Source organism: Scyliorhinus canicula, chromosome 16 (genome assembly GCF_902713615.1).
Source record: "Scyliorhinus canicula chromosome 16, sScyCan1.1, whole genome shotgun sequence".
NCBI classification, from domain to species: Eukaryota; Metazoa; Chordata; class Chondrichthyes; order Carcharhiniformes; family Scyliorhinidae; genus Scyliorhinus; species Scyliorhinus canicula.
The window spans coordinates 133,721,128-133,735,067 of record NC_052161.1 but is presented as its reverse complement, the minus strand read 5'-3'; the positions used below and the strand labels follow the sequence as shown (position 1 = coordinate 133,735,067).

General features: G+C 50.5%; 1 protein-coding gene across 11 annotated transcripts in view; it reads left to right on the top strand.

The window, feature by feature from the left end:
• Window positions 1-13,940, top strand: part of agrn (agrin) — a 534,448-nt gene that overhangs the window by 379,727 nt on the left and 140,781 nt on the right. For all 11 annotated transcript variants that reach the window (XM_038822298.1, XM_038822297.1, XM_038822305.1 and 8 more), the window contains one exon: window positions 9,589-9,813. In XM_038822298.1, the coding sequence (XP_038678226.1) occupies window positions 9,589-9,813 (225 nt within the window). The remainder of the gene's footprint in view (window positions 1-9,588; window positions 9,814-13,940) is intronic.

Below are 13,940 nucleotides of genomic sequence, written 5' to 3'. Positions count from 1 at the left end.
GCGACCAGGGGTGAACAGCGCCAGCGGGACTCTGTTGTATTGGTGCAGCCGCCCGGCCCATGCTGGCTGGAGAATCAGCGGCCCCACCGATTCCAGCGGCCCAAGGCTGGCGCTGCGCCAAACGCGCCGGCGCAAATGGCGCCGATTCTCTGCACCTCGGAGAATCGCGCACCGGCGTCGTGGCGCGGTTGCGGCGATTCTCCGGCCCGACGCGGGGCTCGGAGAATCGCACCCTACATATCTCCAAGAACTCTGCGCGCCTCCAATTCTGGCTTCTGGCACAGTTCTGATTTTAATCGCTCCACCGGGGGCAGGGGGGAGTTCTGCTGCTGAGGCCTTGTGCTCGGAATTCCCGCCCTGCACCGCCCCACCTCTCTGACTCACGTTCCCACTTTATGATGGACTTTAAAACTACTGTTTTGACCGACTTTGTGATACTGCTTCATAACATTGCCTTATGTGGCCCAGGATCAAACATTGTTTGACAATACCTCTGTGAAGTGCCTTGAGATTTTTTTACCAATGAAGTGCACTGTATAGATAAGTTATTGTTGGTGTAGGCGTTGGACAGCGTGGCTCAACTTCCAGTTGCAAGTGGTGGAGCTGTGAACTTGTACGAGCAAATTGTAAGGCCTATGGCTGAGTGTTGGAAAGGTTAATGGGAAGGCGGTGACATAGAGCATAGAACAGTACAGCACAGAACAGGCCCTTCGGCCCTCGATGTTGTGCCGAGCAATGATCACCCTACTCAAACCCACGTATCCACCCTATACCCGTAACCCAACAACCCCCCCCCCTTAACCTTCCTTTTTTTTTAGGACACTAAGGGCAATTTATCATGGCCAATCCACCTAACCCGCACATCTTTGGACTGTGGGAGGAAACCGGAGCACCCGGAGGAAACCCACGCACACACGGGGAGGACGTGCAGACTCCGCACAGACAGTGACCCAGCCGGGAACCGAAACTGGGACCCTGGAGCTGTGAAGCATTGACGCTAACCACCATGCTACCATGCTGCCCTGGTATTGTCACTAGACAAACAATCCATTAACCCAGGGCAAGATCCGGGGACCCGGGTTCAAATCCCACCACAGCAGATGGTGAAACTTGAAATCCATAGAAATCTGGAACTGATAGTCTAATGATGTCCATGAAACGATTGTCATAAAAACTCATCTGGTTGACTAAAGCCCCCTCAGGGTAGGAAATCTGTGCCATCCTCACCTGGTCTGGCCTACATGTGACTCCAGATCCACAGCAATGTGGTTGACTATCAAATGTCCTCTGAAATGGAGGACTGCTAGGGATGGGCAATAAATACTGGCCTCACCAGCGATGCCCACGGCCCACAAATGAATAAAGAAAATTGTCAAATCATGGCACAGCATAAAAGGCCATTCATTTTCGTGCCGACCCTTTCAAAGTTAGTCCAACATTTCATATCCATTTTTTCTCATCTTCAGCTTTCTCCCCGTGTCTTGCGTGGGTTCTTCCGGGTGCTCCGGTTTCCTCCCACAGTCCAAAGATGTGCAGGTTAGGTGTATTGGCCGTGCTAAATTCCCCGTTAGGGTCCCAAAGGTTAGGTGGGGTTCCTGGGTTACGGGGTTAGGGTGGAGGTGTGGGTTTGAATAGGGTGCTCTTCCCAATGGCCAGTGCAGAATCGACGTACCGAACGGCCTCCTTCTGCAAATTCTATGATTCTATTTATTCAATTCTCGTTTTGAAAGTGACAAATTAATCCGCTGTATCGATCACCATTATCAAGCAGTTCATTCCAAATCCTAATCACTGGTTAAGTAAAAATATTTTGCATTGAGATTCATCTAGTTCTTCTGCCAATCATTTCCATTCTGTGCCTCGGACCATCGGACATTGCCTTTCTTTACTCTCTCTGAACTTTCGCTGATCTTAAATACCACTGTTATAATCTCTCAACTCTCCCCTTGACCATCACGGCTCTACGGAGAACAACCCAACTCCTCCGGCCTTTCTATGTCTGTTTTATGTGTTCAAAGGATGCCGCTGGCTAGACCAGTGTTTCTTGTCCGTCCCAAATAATTTGAATTTTAGCCCTTTCCTGTAAAAGCCAATAGTTTGTCCCATCATGTAAACGCTTCATTGCCCATTGAATGGATCCTTTACTTTCTTGTCTTTCATGCGGTCTGGGCTTCGGTGCCAAGGCCATCTTTTGTTCCTATCTCTAATTGCCCTTGAACTGAATGAGTTATGGGACCATTTCAGAGGGCAGTTAAGTGTCAGCCACGTTACTGTGGGTCTGGAGTCTCAGGTAGGCCAGGATGGGCAATGATGGCAGATTTCTGTCCCTTAAAATGAACCAGATGGGTTTCTTTTTTAAATAAAAATCGACGTGGGCGGCACGGTGGCGCAGTGGTTAGCGCTGCTGCCTATGGTGCTGAGGTCCCGGGTTTGATCCCGGCCCCGATTTAAACAAACAATTCATGGGATGTGGGCATCGCAGGCTGTGCCAGCATTTATTTCCCATCCCTAATTGCCCTTGAGGGAGCAGTGAAGAGTGAACCACATTGCTGTGGGTCTGAAGCCACATGTAGTCCAGACCAGATAAGGATGGCCAGATTTCCTTATCTAAAGGACATTAGTGAACCAGATAAGTTTTTGTAATGTCTGCAAAAGACAGGATCCGAGATAGCAAATGGCACTGAATTGACTGTGCAAGGCGAGAGCAGAAATCATTCCAGGAGACTGGCCATCTCCATTGGGAAGATAAGCAGCCAGGATGCGGGATGCATTATGTAAATAAGGTTGGAGAATAAGTACCTGTGTGGAGATTTAGGGAAGGTTTCAGTGTGAATGATGCAATGCAGATGCCATCAATAGCCTGCAGAACTGCTGACTTTCCAGCCACCCTGACAAGCGCTTAGAACGTGTAAAAGATGGTATTGAGCGGCGGTGAGGTACGCTTGATAATTACTGGTTGTGGATTTCAGCTCATTCACAAGCAGCAGGGATATTGTCTCCTTAATTAAATGTGACTCTGTTTCACTGTCACGAAATAGGCTTTCCTGTCAAACAACAATGCACAGTTAAGGATGTGTTAGGCAGTGGAGCCCATGGTAGTCTGATGAGAGCTGGCCACAGTCATAATTAAATCAGACGTTTGCTACAGGTGACATTTCTGTCGAATATTTACTTAAATTGCTCGAGCTATTGCGAATTGCACTTAATTATATACTGAGAGATTTTGTTATTTTAATAGGCCGTGCTTTTTAAATATGTCTTATTTTGAAAGTCCTCCTATTTCTAATTTCTTATTTGTTTTCGATGAATGGCAGAGATGGGAGGTTATTGGAAAGCAAGGGACCTGCTATTATCCACTATTCTGATTCTCACTGAACAAAGCCTTTTCCACTTGACATTGTTCATTCGCAAACATATTTTAGTTTATATTTCATCTCCATTTCTTGATGACGACATCTGTATTGTGCTTCTCCTCTAATATATACAGTGATTATCTTTATTTTCAACCAGTTTATAAACTGGAAGTCCAGGATTTGGGATCACCATTCTCCATCGGAGGTGTTTCCATACTGCCGTGCTGGCTACAGGATGGTCTGGCTGTAGTTTTCCGCTTCTCCGAAAGTCGGAGATGGGGTTGCCATGGGGAGGGTTTTACCTGCACGCCCGTTAACTCGCTCTGACGCACGTGCTGACTCATACTGGGGAGCGAGTGATTCCCTGGGCATCCGCAGGCGTCCTGCTATCTGCCCTGATTCTTCATGCTTTGTCCGTGAGGCTGAATGTGAGAATTATTGTTGGAAGCAGGCTGTTTGATTGTGTGGGGCATCACAGCGGAACCCCATTCTGTTGTTATCTGACGCTCCCAGAACAAAACAAAAACTGAAACGATGCAGGTCGACCCCTTCCATCCCACCCAACTGTTGGGCTAAGGTTTGCACACACCCGCGTATTGGGGGTAAAACATTTATTAGAATCTACGACAACACAGGTTTAAACCGATTCTATTCTAAATATGGACCCAGGAATTTATAGGGATATGGAAAATATAAGAATGAAGATGAAATGTATACATTTAGAACGAGGAAGGAGTCATGCCTGCAGGCACGATAGCACAGTAGTTGGCAGGTTCCAGGTTCAATTCCCGGCTTGGTTCACTGTCTGTAAGGAGTCTGCACGTTCTCCCCGTGTCTGAGTGGGTTTCCTCCGGGTGCTCCAGTTTCCTCCCACAAGTGCCGAAAGACGTGCTGTTAGGTGAATTGGGCTTTCTGAATTCTCCCTCCGTGTACCTGAACAGGCGCTGGAATATGGCGACTAGGGGATTTTCACAGTAACTTCATTGCAGTGTTAATGTAAGCCTACTTTAAAGAGTATTCTTATTATACTCTGGTACAATTATACCCTACTATTTGAGCTGCCATGGGTCATGTGTATGTGTTTAATGTGTATACATCAATCCCCCACCCCCAACTTGATGCTTTTGGTAATCTTGTGACTCTTCTGTGAACCGCCCCCAGGGCTGGATTGTTGTGCTTGTTGCTCAGTGACCCAAACTGGGATGCATTACTCAATGTGTCCATCCAAAACACTTTACAGCCAAAAGTGGCTTCCTCTGGCCCTGTTTTAGTATAAAAGATCTGCACATTCTGTTTGTTTTTGCTGATTTCAGTGATTAAGCTTGCCGAGAGATCATTCTCCTGAACCCCTGACCTCTCTCCGTCCCTGGCCGATGCTGCTCCAGCGCCATTTGTGGAGTCTACCTGTCGCCTCTTCTTTCATTTTGTTGTTGTACAGAGTTCTAAAGAAAGAAAGATTTGCATTTGTGTAGCCCCTTTCGTCAGTGTCCTCCCAAAACGCCTTATAGCTGAAGTACTTTTGAAGTGTAATAACGACACTGATGTAAGAGCAAGGCCTTGGACAATGAAATGAAAATGAAAATCACTTATTGTCACAAGTAGGCTTCAAATTAAGTTGCTGTGAAAAGCCCCAAGTCGCCACATTCCAGCGCCTGTTCGGGGAGGCTGGTACGGGAATTGAACCCGTGCTGCTGGCCTGCTTTCAAAGCCAGCGATTTAGCCCAGTGTGCTAAACCAGCCCCTCTGTGCTGCTGGTTGAGGGATAAACACTGGACTGGACACTTCAAGATTGTTGGTATTAAATTTAATTTGACAGCGACCTGCCCCTAGCATGTCAAGTAGAATTCTTCGGCCTTCCTCTACCTAATTCCCGGCGCCGGGAACATTTCCGGGCACCTGGTATTTAAGGGGAGATAGAGAGAGTGCAAGTGAGACTGAAAATGATGGGCAAACCCAGTAAGGACCTGCTATTTTGATGTGTGTTGTCTTTGTGTGTGGTAATGCAGGTCTCACTTTTTAACCACTTTCACATGGACCCTCATCCACCTGTTGTGTGAGTGGGGGTTGGGGGGGGGGGGCTTGTCTCAATTAAACATGAGAATCTCACAATCACTACTTACGGCTTCTGTAAATATTGAAGGATCACATTTAAGAAGCAAGACTGTTCGGGCAGCAAGGTGGTGCAGTGGTTAGCACTGCTGCCTCATGGCGCTGAGGACCTGGGTTTGCTCCTGGGTCACCGTCCGTGTGGAGTTTGCACATTCTCCCCGTGTCTGCGTGGGTCTCACCCCCACAACGCAAAGATGTGCAGGGTAGGTGGATTGGCCACGCTAAATTGCCCCTTAATTGGGAAAAATGAATTGGATGCTCTAAATTTATTGAAAAAAAAAAAGAACCAAGATTGTGATTATGAGCAAATGTCCTTGATCAGCGTTAAGGAACGGTAAAGTCAGTAACTTGCAGTGAATGAAGGAACCTCCAATAGTATGTTGAGAACAGTCCCAATCTCTGTGGGATATCTGGAAAGGTGATTGTGAGACGGGCTGTGAAGTGATTAACAGCACTGAGCACTTTTATCAGAACCCCAATTATTCACTTTCTCAGGGGAGTGGAAGCAACGGGCTGTCTGGGACAACAGAGGACTGGCTCTGCCCACGGACCCATCTACAAGTAGGACTGACTAGCTAACGAGCAGAGGGTTACAGCCAAGCTGAGCAGGCAGAAATCTTCGAGACAACTTGATGAATGTTGCTTCTTCTGTAGCCGATTGCAATTGGGCACAGAAAATGTGATTTTTAAAAACGGAATGATTTATTTTTTCTTTGTGGCCAGAGAGGAGACGAATATTTCCAGCAGACAAGTCAACACTTTGCTGTTTCTGCCACTGAATATTGGCAGCAGTCACACCCGGGTTGGATATAAAGCAGGAGCCCTGCCTTGGCTTCACAACATACTTCAGTAGTGAGAATTCTTCCTCTCTTAATGCCAATCTGAGTGAGGTGTCAGTGAGATTCGGGGCCGTGCTGTGTGTGCCCTTTGCTACCAGGAACTGGCTTGAGTTTGCAAAACTCATTTGACTTCAAAAGTATTGAACCCAGATTGCATGGCAGCCGATGTCTAACTCCTGAACTGTGCCCTGTCCCGAATCCCTCAAATTAAGATTGGACCATTCGGTGAGGAGCTCCCGGACTCTGGCGCAGTGACAGGCTTGTCTTTATGGTCCCTCGGGGAAGGCAGCTGTAACATCCCATGAATGTCATGCCCACCAGCTACCTGTCCACCCCTGGGTGGTGGGGGGGGGGGGGGGGGGGGGGGGGAGATATGCGCTGGTGAATGAATTTAGACACATGATTGGAACTGTAATGTAATATCTTAGCTTGACCTAGGTATCCAGGCTCCCCATGGCCCCTCTCCCCCACCCAACATGCTGAGATTCTTATTCCCCAGTGAGCAGGTTGTGTCAAGCCTCTGGTAATCCGTTGCGTCCATTTTTGTGTCTGTAATCAGCGAAAAACTGTTCTGGGTTACATTAAACAGTTGTAAAAATCGGATCATATTCTCACTAACCCTCCGAATGACTGGTACAGGCCCTTGGAGGGCCGAAGGGCCTGTTCCTGTGCTGTATTGTTCTTTGTTCTTTGTACTCTTGGCGGCCATCATGGACGTGGCTTCTGTCTTGTGACCTTTGCAGAAGGGGTGAGGGAGCGCAGTTGCTCGGAGTGGTGAGGAAGGGTATTACGCTGATGCTGTGCACTCTGTAAGGCAGGCAACACTTCTTTAGCAGACGTATCAGTTGCCACAATAATGCATTAATTGTAAAGCATGGTTCCCCGGGGATTCGTTAGTAAGCACAGTGCCTAGTTTAGGACTTGAGCAATACAAAGATATCTTGACTATGTGCTGAGCATTTTAATTTAATGGTTCTTTCTGGTAACATGAGCGTCTGAAGAAAGCTTTGCCCATCCCTAATTGCCCCTCGTGAAGGCTGCAGTTAGACTTGCTCCTTGAATGTCCGCACTCCCATGTGGTAGAAGTGTTCCCACAGTTCATCCAGGGAAGCTATTGTTTTTTAAAAATAAATTTAGAGTACCCAATTTTTTTCCAATTAAGGGGCAATTTAGCGTGGCCAATTCACCTAACCTGCCCATCTTTGGGTTTATCATAGAATTTACAGTGCAGAAGGAGGCCATTGGCCCATCGAGTCTGCACCGGCTCTTTGAAAGAGCACCGTACCTAAGCCCACACCTCCACCCTATCCCCATAACCCAGTAACCCCACCCAACACTAATGGCAATTTTGGACACTAAGGGCAATTTAGTGTGGCCAATCCACCTAACCTGCACATCTTTGGACTGTGGGAGGAAACCGGAGCACCCGGAGGAAACCCACGCACACACGAGGAGGATGTGCAGACTCCGCACAGACAGTGACCCAAGCCAGGAATCAAACCTGGGACCCTGGAGCTATGAAGCAATTGTGCTATCCACAATGCTACTGTGCTACCGGATTGTGGGGGCGAAACACACGCAAACACAGGTAGAATATGCAAACTCCACACAGACAGTGAACCAGAGCCGGAATCGAACCTGGGACCTCGGCGCTGTGAGGCAGCAGTGTTACCCGCTGCGCCACCGTGCTGCCCCCCAGGAAAGCTATTGTGAACATAAGGCTGTTCTTGATGGCCCACGGCTAATGGACATACCTTCAGGTGTAAGATCAGGGCAAGGTCATTTTGTCATTCGGGCCTGCACCGCCATTCAACAAGGTCATGTCTGATCTTCATCTCAACTCTACCTTCCTGCACCGCCCCCATATACCTTTTCCACTTTGTACCTAAACTCTATCGACCTCTGTCATGAATATACTCAATGATTGAGTATCTCCAGCACTCCTGGGTAGTGAGTGACAAAATTTCTCTTCATCTCAGTCCTAAACTTTTGACCCCTTATATTGAGACTGTGACCCCATGTTCCCCAGCCAGTGGAAACATTTTCTCCGTGTCTACCCGGTCAAGTCCTGTAAGATTATTTTTTCCCCTGGGTCACTGTCCGTGTGGAGTGTGCACATTCTCCCCGTGTCTGCGTGGGTTTCATCCCCACAACCCAAAGATGTGCAGAGTTAGGTGGATTGGCCACGCTAAATTGCCCCTTCATTGGAGAAAAATGAATAATTGGGTACTCTAAATTTATTTTAAAAAAGATTATTTTTCATCTTCCAATCAGATCACCTCTTGTTTGTTTAACCTTGCGAGGAAGGGTCTTCCCTCTCCTGGTGGGTAAAAGATGCATGGCGCACTATGACTATCGGGTGACAACAGATTTGGACTCTGATTTGATGGCAGCGAGCAGCGACCACTGTTCAGGCTGAATTACAAAAAAATGGTAATTTGGGTCAAGTATGGTTGATATTGTGCCAGTTATGTAGATAGCCTTTAAAGGCAGCGAGTATATTGACGTGTTGACTTCATTGAAGTTGTCAGCAGGAGATGTAACGAATCGTCTCAGGTGTGCGTGTTGGCGATGGAGCATGACCACACAGGCTGGCTTCATGACAAATCTATTAACCAATTCATTTTCAGTTCATTAATCTTTGCAATTATGTGTCCAGCTTTGGTGCATTCAGCCTCACAGATCCGAGACTGAATAATTCTTCAGAAGCACCGCGGAGCTGGTTCTCCGATCGGGACGTTCCCAGTAGGGATAATCAAATGCTGTAATTACTGGCTGGGAATCAGATGTAATGTCCCGGGCTGCAGACCACGATCAGAGCTATTCTGTGCGCTGCAGTTCAGCGTCTGCCCGTGTGTCAACGCTCCATGCTTGGGGGAGGGGGTTAACTGTGTGACGAGATTTTCATTGATAAAGGCTTGGAGGCTAACAGGTACTCTTTCACCCCTGTATCATTTTGCAGCAATGCAGATTCCACAGTATAACTGTGCTCCTGATGTAGCTAGAGGGTAAAGAATGGAACCTGCATCACTGGAGTCAAAGGGAGATGGTTTAGCTCACAAGGCTAAATCGCTGGCTTATAAAGCAGACCAAGCAGACCAGCAGCACGGTTCGATTCCCGTACCAGCCTCCCCGGACAGGTGCCGGAATGTGGCGACTAGGGGCTTTTCACAGTAACTTCATTGAAGCCTACTCGTGACAATAAGCGATTTTCATTTTTCATTTCATTTCAGATGCCTGAACGTAGCTGTTATAATAAAGGCCACTTGTTTCTCTTTGTGCCTCAGGCTCGAAGGACCCCTGCAGTGAGGTGACCTGTGGATATGGCAGCACCTGTATCCAGTCGTCAGATGGCCAGTCGGCCAAGTGCGTCTGCCCCAACACATGCAGCAAGGACCAGGAGAGGATGGTCTGTGGTAGCGATGGCAAAGATTACAAGAACGAGTGCGAACTCAATAAGTACGCCTGCGACAACCACAAAAACGTGTACAAGAAGTCTGATGGGCCCTGCGGTGAGTGAGGAGATGAACAGCTGAGGAGGGATTCAAAATTACCAAAGAGGAGATAAGGTCCCAGGTTTTCTAGGCACAATTCTGGCGTAGATATGTACACTAGATTAAAAAAGGTGAAACCATAAGGACAAGTTGCATTGACTAGCCCTGTATTCTCTTAGAGTACAGAAGGTTAAAGGGTGATCTAATTGAGGCGATTTTAAGATGGTTACAGGATTTGATAGAGAGAAACTGTTTCCTCTGGTGAGGAGGTTGAGGACAAATTGGTAAATTGTTCAAGAGCTAGGCCATCAGAGATGATGTCAAGGAACACTTCTTGACACAAGTGGAAATCTGCAACTACCTCCTCTAAAAAGCTATTGGGACCAGGGGTCAATTAAACATTTCCAGTTCTTTGTTCGGCAAGGGTTGCAGAACCAAGACGGGTGAATAGGGTTAAGGTAAAGTTCAACTTGATCTACTTAAATGGGGCAACAGGCTAGAAAGGATTGAATGGCCTCCTCCTGTTCCTAGGGTACTCGGGTTTTGAGGAAGTATGTAACGCCATTGAAATTTGTTCTTCACCAGTGAACTTGCGATCTAGATGACCTTGATTTCAACAAGGTCTACACCATCCTGCACTGTAGAGGCTCCGGTGTAATGAATGCTCCTTCTGGTCCAATTGAATATGTTCCCATCCCCGCTGTGCTAAAAGCTCTAAATTTGCACCAAGTAGTTAGAGAGTCATTCTCTGGGTTGATAAACTAGCCTCCAGCCTGCAATTATTCATGTGACCTGATTTTTCCAAACATCCACTGATGGATAAATGCACTTTGTGCTGCTCCAAGATGTAGACCACCGCTGTCCAGCTCTCAATTTCTGTCCACCAACCTCAATCAAAGTGACAGCAGTGGCCTTTCGCTTGCTGTCATCGCCCTTCGTGTGAGGAGAGACAGATTGGGTCAGAGTTTCTGCTCCTGTAGCCATCGGGTTCAGTGCTGATTCCGATGGCCAGATATTTGTGTCAGGCAGCGATGATAGATAGTGGAGGCGGGGGTAGCAGCTTGCACAAGGGTCAGCCAACACCCCACACAACGGGCGCCCAACACTTGGAGAGAAAATGAGGTGAGGAATATTGGGCAGAATCTTCTGTGGAGGGGCAGTCTCTGTCGGATTGTCACTCCATACCATTTTCCTACCTTTCGTCTGGAGCTCCACATTTCTCATCCTTACTTCAGACCTGGGCGTCCCGAGAAATGTGAAGGTTGGCTGCTCCTGGAGTCCTGCAGAGCATTGCAGGATCGTCACTGGAAACAGAGCCACGGCCCACTTTCTACAGCTCCAGCTGCCATATTCCTGTGAGTTAGAATGGCCGGGGGGATAGGATGGTTGGGGGAATCGGATTGAGTGGCCGGGAGATAAGGTAGTCGGGAGAGGTGGGTAGAGGTGGGTCCAGGGGGATAGGATGGTTCGGGGAGGTAGGCTGAGTGGCCAGGGGGATAGGGTGGTCGGGGGAGATGGTGAGAGTGGCCAGGGGGATAGGTTGGTCGGGGGAGATGGTTAGAGTGGCCAGGGGGATAGGGTGGTCGGGGGAGATGGTTAGAGTGGCTAGGGGGGGGATAGGTTGGTCAGGGGAGATGGTGAGAGTGGCCAGGGGGTAGGGTGGTCAGGGGGAGATGGTGAGAGTGGCCAGGGGGATAGGGTGGTCGGGGGAGATGGTTAGAGTGGCCGGGGGGGGGGGGGGGGGGGGGGGGGTGGTAGGGTGGTCAGGGGGAGGTGGTTAGAATGGCCAGGGGGGTAGGGTGGTCAGGGGAGATGGTGAGAGTGGCCAGGGGGTAGGGTGGTCAGGGGGAGGTGGTTAGTGGCGGGGGGTGAGGGTGGTCATGGGGAGGTGGTTAGAGTGGCCAGGGGGGTAGGGTGGTCAGGGGGAGGTGGTCAGAGTGGCCGGGGGGGGGGGGGGGGGGGGGATAGGGTGGTCGGGGGAGGTGGTTAGAGTGGCCAGGGGGGGGGTAGGGTGGTCGGGGGAGGTGGTTAGAGTGGCCAGGGGGGGCTAGGGTGGTCGGGGGGAGGTAGTTAGAGTGGCCAGGGGGGGGTAGGGTGGTCAGAGGGAGGCTGAATGGCCAGGGGGATAGGATGGTCAGGGGAGGCTGAGTGGACAGGGAGATAGGGTTGTCGGGGGGAGGTGGTTAGTGGCCAGGGGGGTAGGGTGGCCGGGGGAGATGGTTAGAGTGGCCAGGGGGTAGGGTGGCCAGGGGAGATGGTTAGAGTGGCCAGGGGGGTAGGGTGGTCAGAGGGAGGTGGTTAGAGTGTTCAGGGGGGTAGGGTGGTCAGAGGGAGGCTGAATGGCCAGGGGGGATAGGATGGTCAGGGGCGGCTGAGTGGACAGTGGGATAGGGTGGTCGGGGGGATGTGGTTAGAGTGGCCAGGGGGGTAGGGTGGTCGGGGGAGGTGGTTAGTGGCCAGTGGGGTAGGGTGGTCGGGGGAGATGGTTAGAGTGGCCGGGGGGGGGGGGGGGGGGGGGGGGGGGGGGGGGTTGGTGGTCATGGGGAGGTGGTTAGAGTGGCCGGGGGGGGGGGGGTAGGGTGGTCGGGGGGGTGGTGGTTAGAGTGGCCAGGGGGGTAGGGTGGTCAGGGGAGGCTGAGTGGCCAGGGGGGTAAGTTGGCTGGGGGGGGGGTTAGAGTGTTGAGGGGGACAGGATGGTCAGGGGAGGCTGAGTGGCCATGGGGGGATAGGACGGTCAGGGGAGGCTGAGTGGCCAGGGGGGGATAGGACGGTCAGGGGAGGCTGAGTGGCCAGGGGGGTAAGTTGGCTGGGGGGAGGGGGGGGTTAGAGTGTTGAGGGGGATAGGATGGTCAGGGGCGGCTGAGTGGCCATGGGGGGATAGGACGGTCAGGGGAGGCTGAGTGGCCAGGGGGGAGGGTGGTCAGGGATAGTGGATTGGGAAGGTATTCTAGGGGGTTGGTGGATTAGTTGGCGGTGTGGTTGGGAGGTCGGCGGGTGCAGGGCGGGGGGTTTAGATTGGTGGTCAGGGGGGCTCGGGGGGTAGTTGGAACTGTGGAGAGGTAGTCGGGGGAAAGTCAGAGGGAGTGGGGCTGATAGTCAGGGGCTGGGGTGGAGACTGGGAGGTGGGCGGGTAGTATGGTGGCCTAGGTAATTATTCTGCTGAATAAGACAGAACCATTCAAAGTCTCTGACTTTAAATCCGGGCTTTGGAGGATTCCAGGATAATTGCCTCATGGAACAGAGAACAGTACAGCACAGAACAGACCCTTCGGCCCTCGATGTTGTGCCGAGCCATGATCACCCTACTCAAACCCACGTATCCACCCTGTACCCGTAACCCAACAACCCCCCCCCCCCCCCATTACCTTACTTTTTTTTATTAGGACACTATGGGCAATTTAGCATGGCCAATCCACCTAACCCGCACATCTTTGGACTGTGGGAGGAAACCGGAGCACCCGGAGGAAACCCACGCACACACGGGGAGGACGTGCAGACTCCGCACAGACAGTGACCCAGCCGGGAATCGAACCTGGGACCCTGGAGCTGTGAAGCATTTATGCTAACCACCATGCTACCCTGCTGCCCCCAATTTGAAGTTGAAGTTGAAACTTTCCATGCAATCCTTGTGAGAGACGTCCCAGCGCTTTTTCCAAGATAGCTCCGGGGTTCCCCCTCAAACCGAGGGCGGAAGATGTGGGCCAGCAGTTATCTGCCCAGACTGTCAGATGTGATACGTTTCACCTCTCACATTGTACAGAAATGTCATCCTCACTCCCTGCTAATTGCTACCTTGCCTGCTAGTTTCCCAGCTATCTCTTCTCATAACCTGTCAGACCAAACTCCTCTGTTGTGTTGCGTTCAATATTCACTTTAAACCGCACAGACAGGTGAAGGAGCTTTCATGCCTGGGATTGGGATTATTGAGTCGCAATATCAAGTTTATGGAGCAACGGTGGGGAAAAGGGTTTGGGGCGTAGATCAGGTGGGATCTAACAGAATGGCACCAGCACAGGCGAGGGGCTGAATGGCCTCGTGCTGTGCTCACGTTTACTTGGTCCTGGGCTGGAGAAGGAAAACATTGACAAGAGCCCCTCTCCTGATGGTTGCAATTCCCCCCCCCCCCCCCCCCCCCCCCCCCCCCC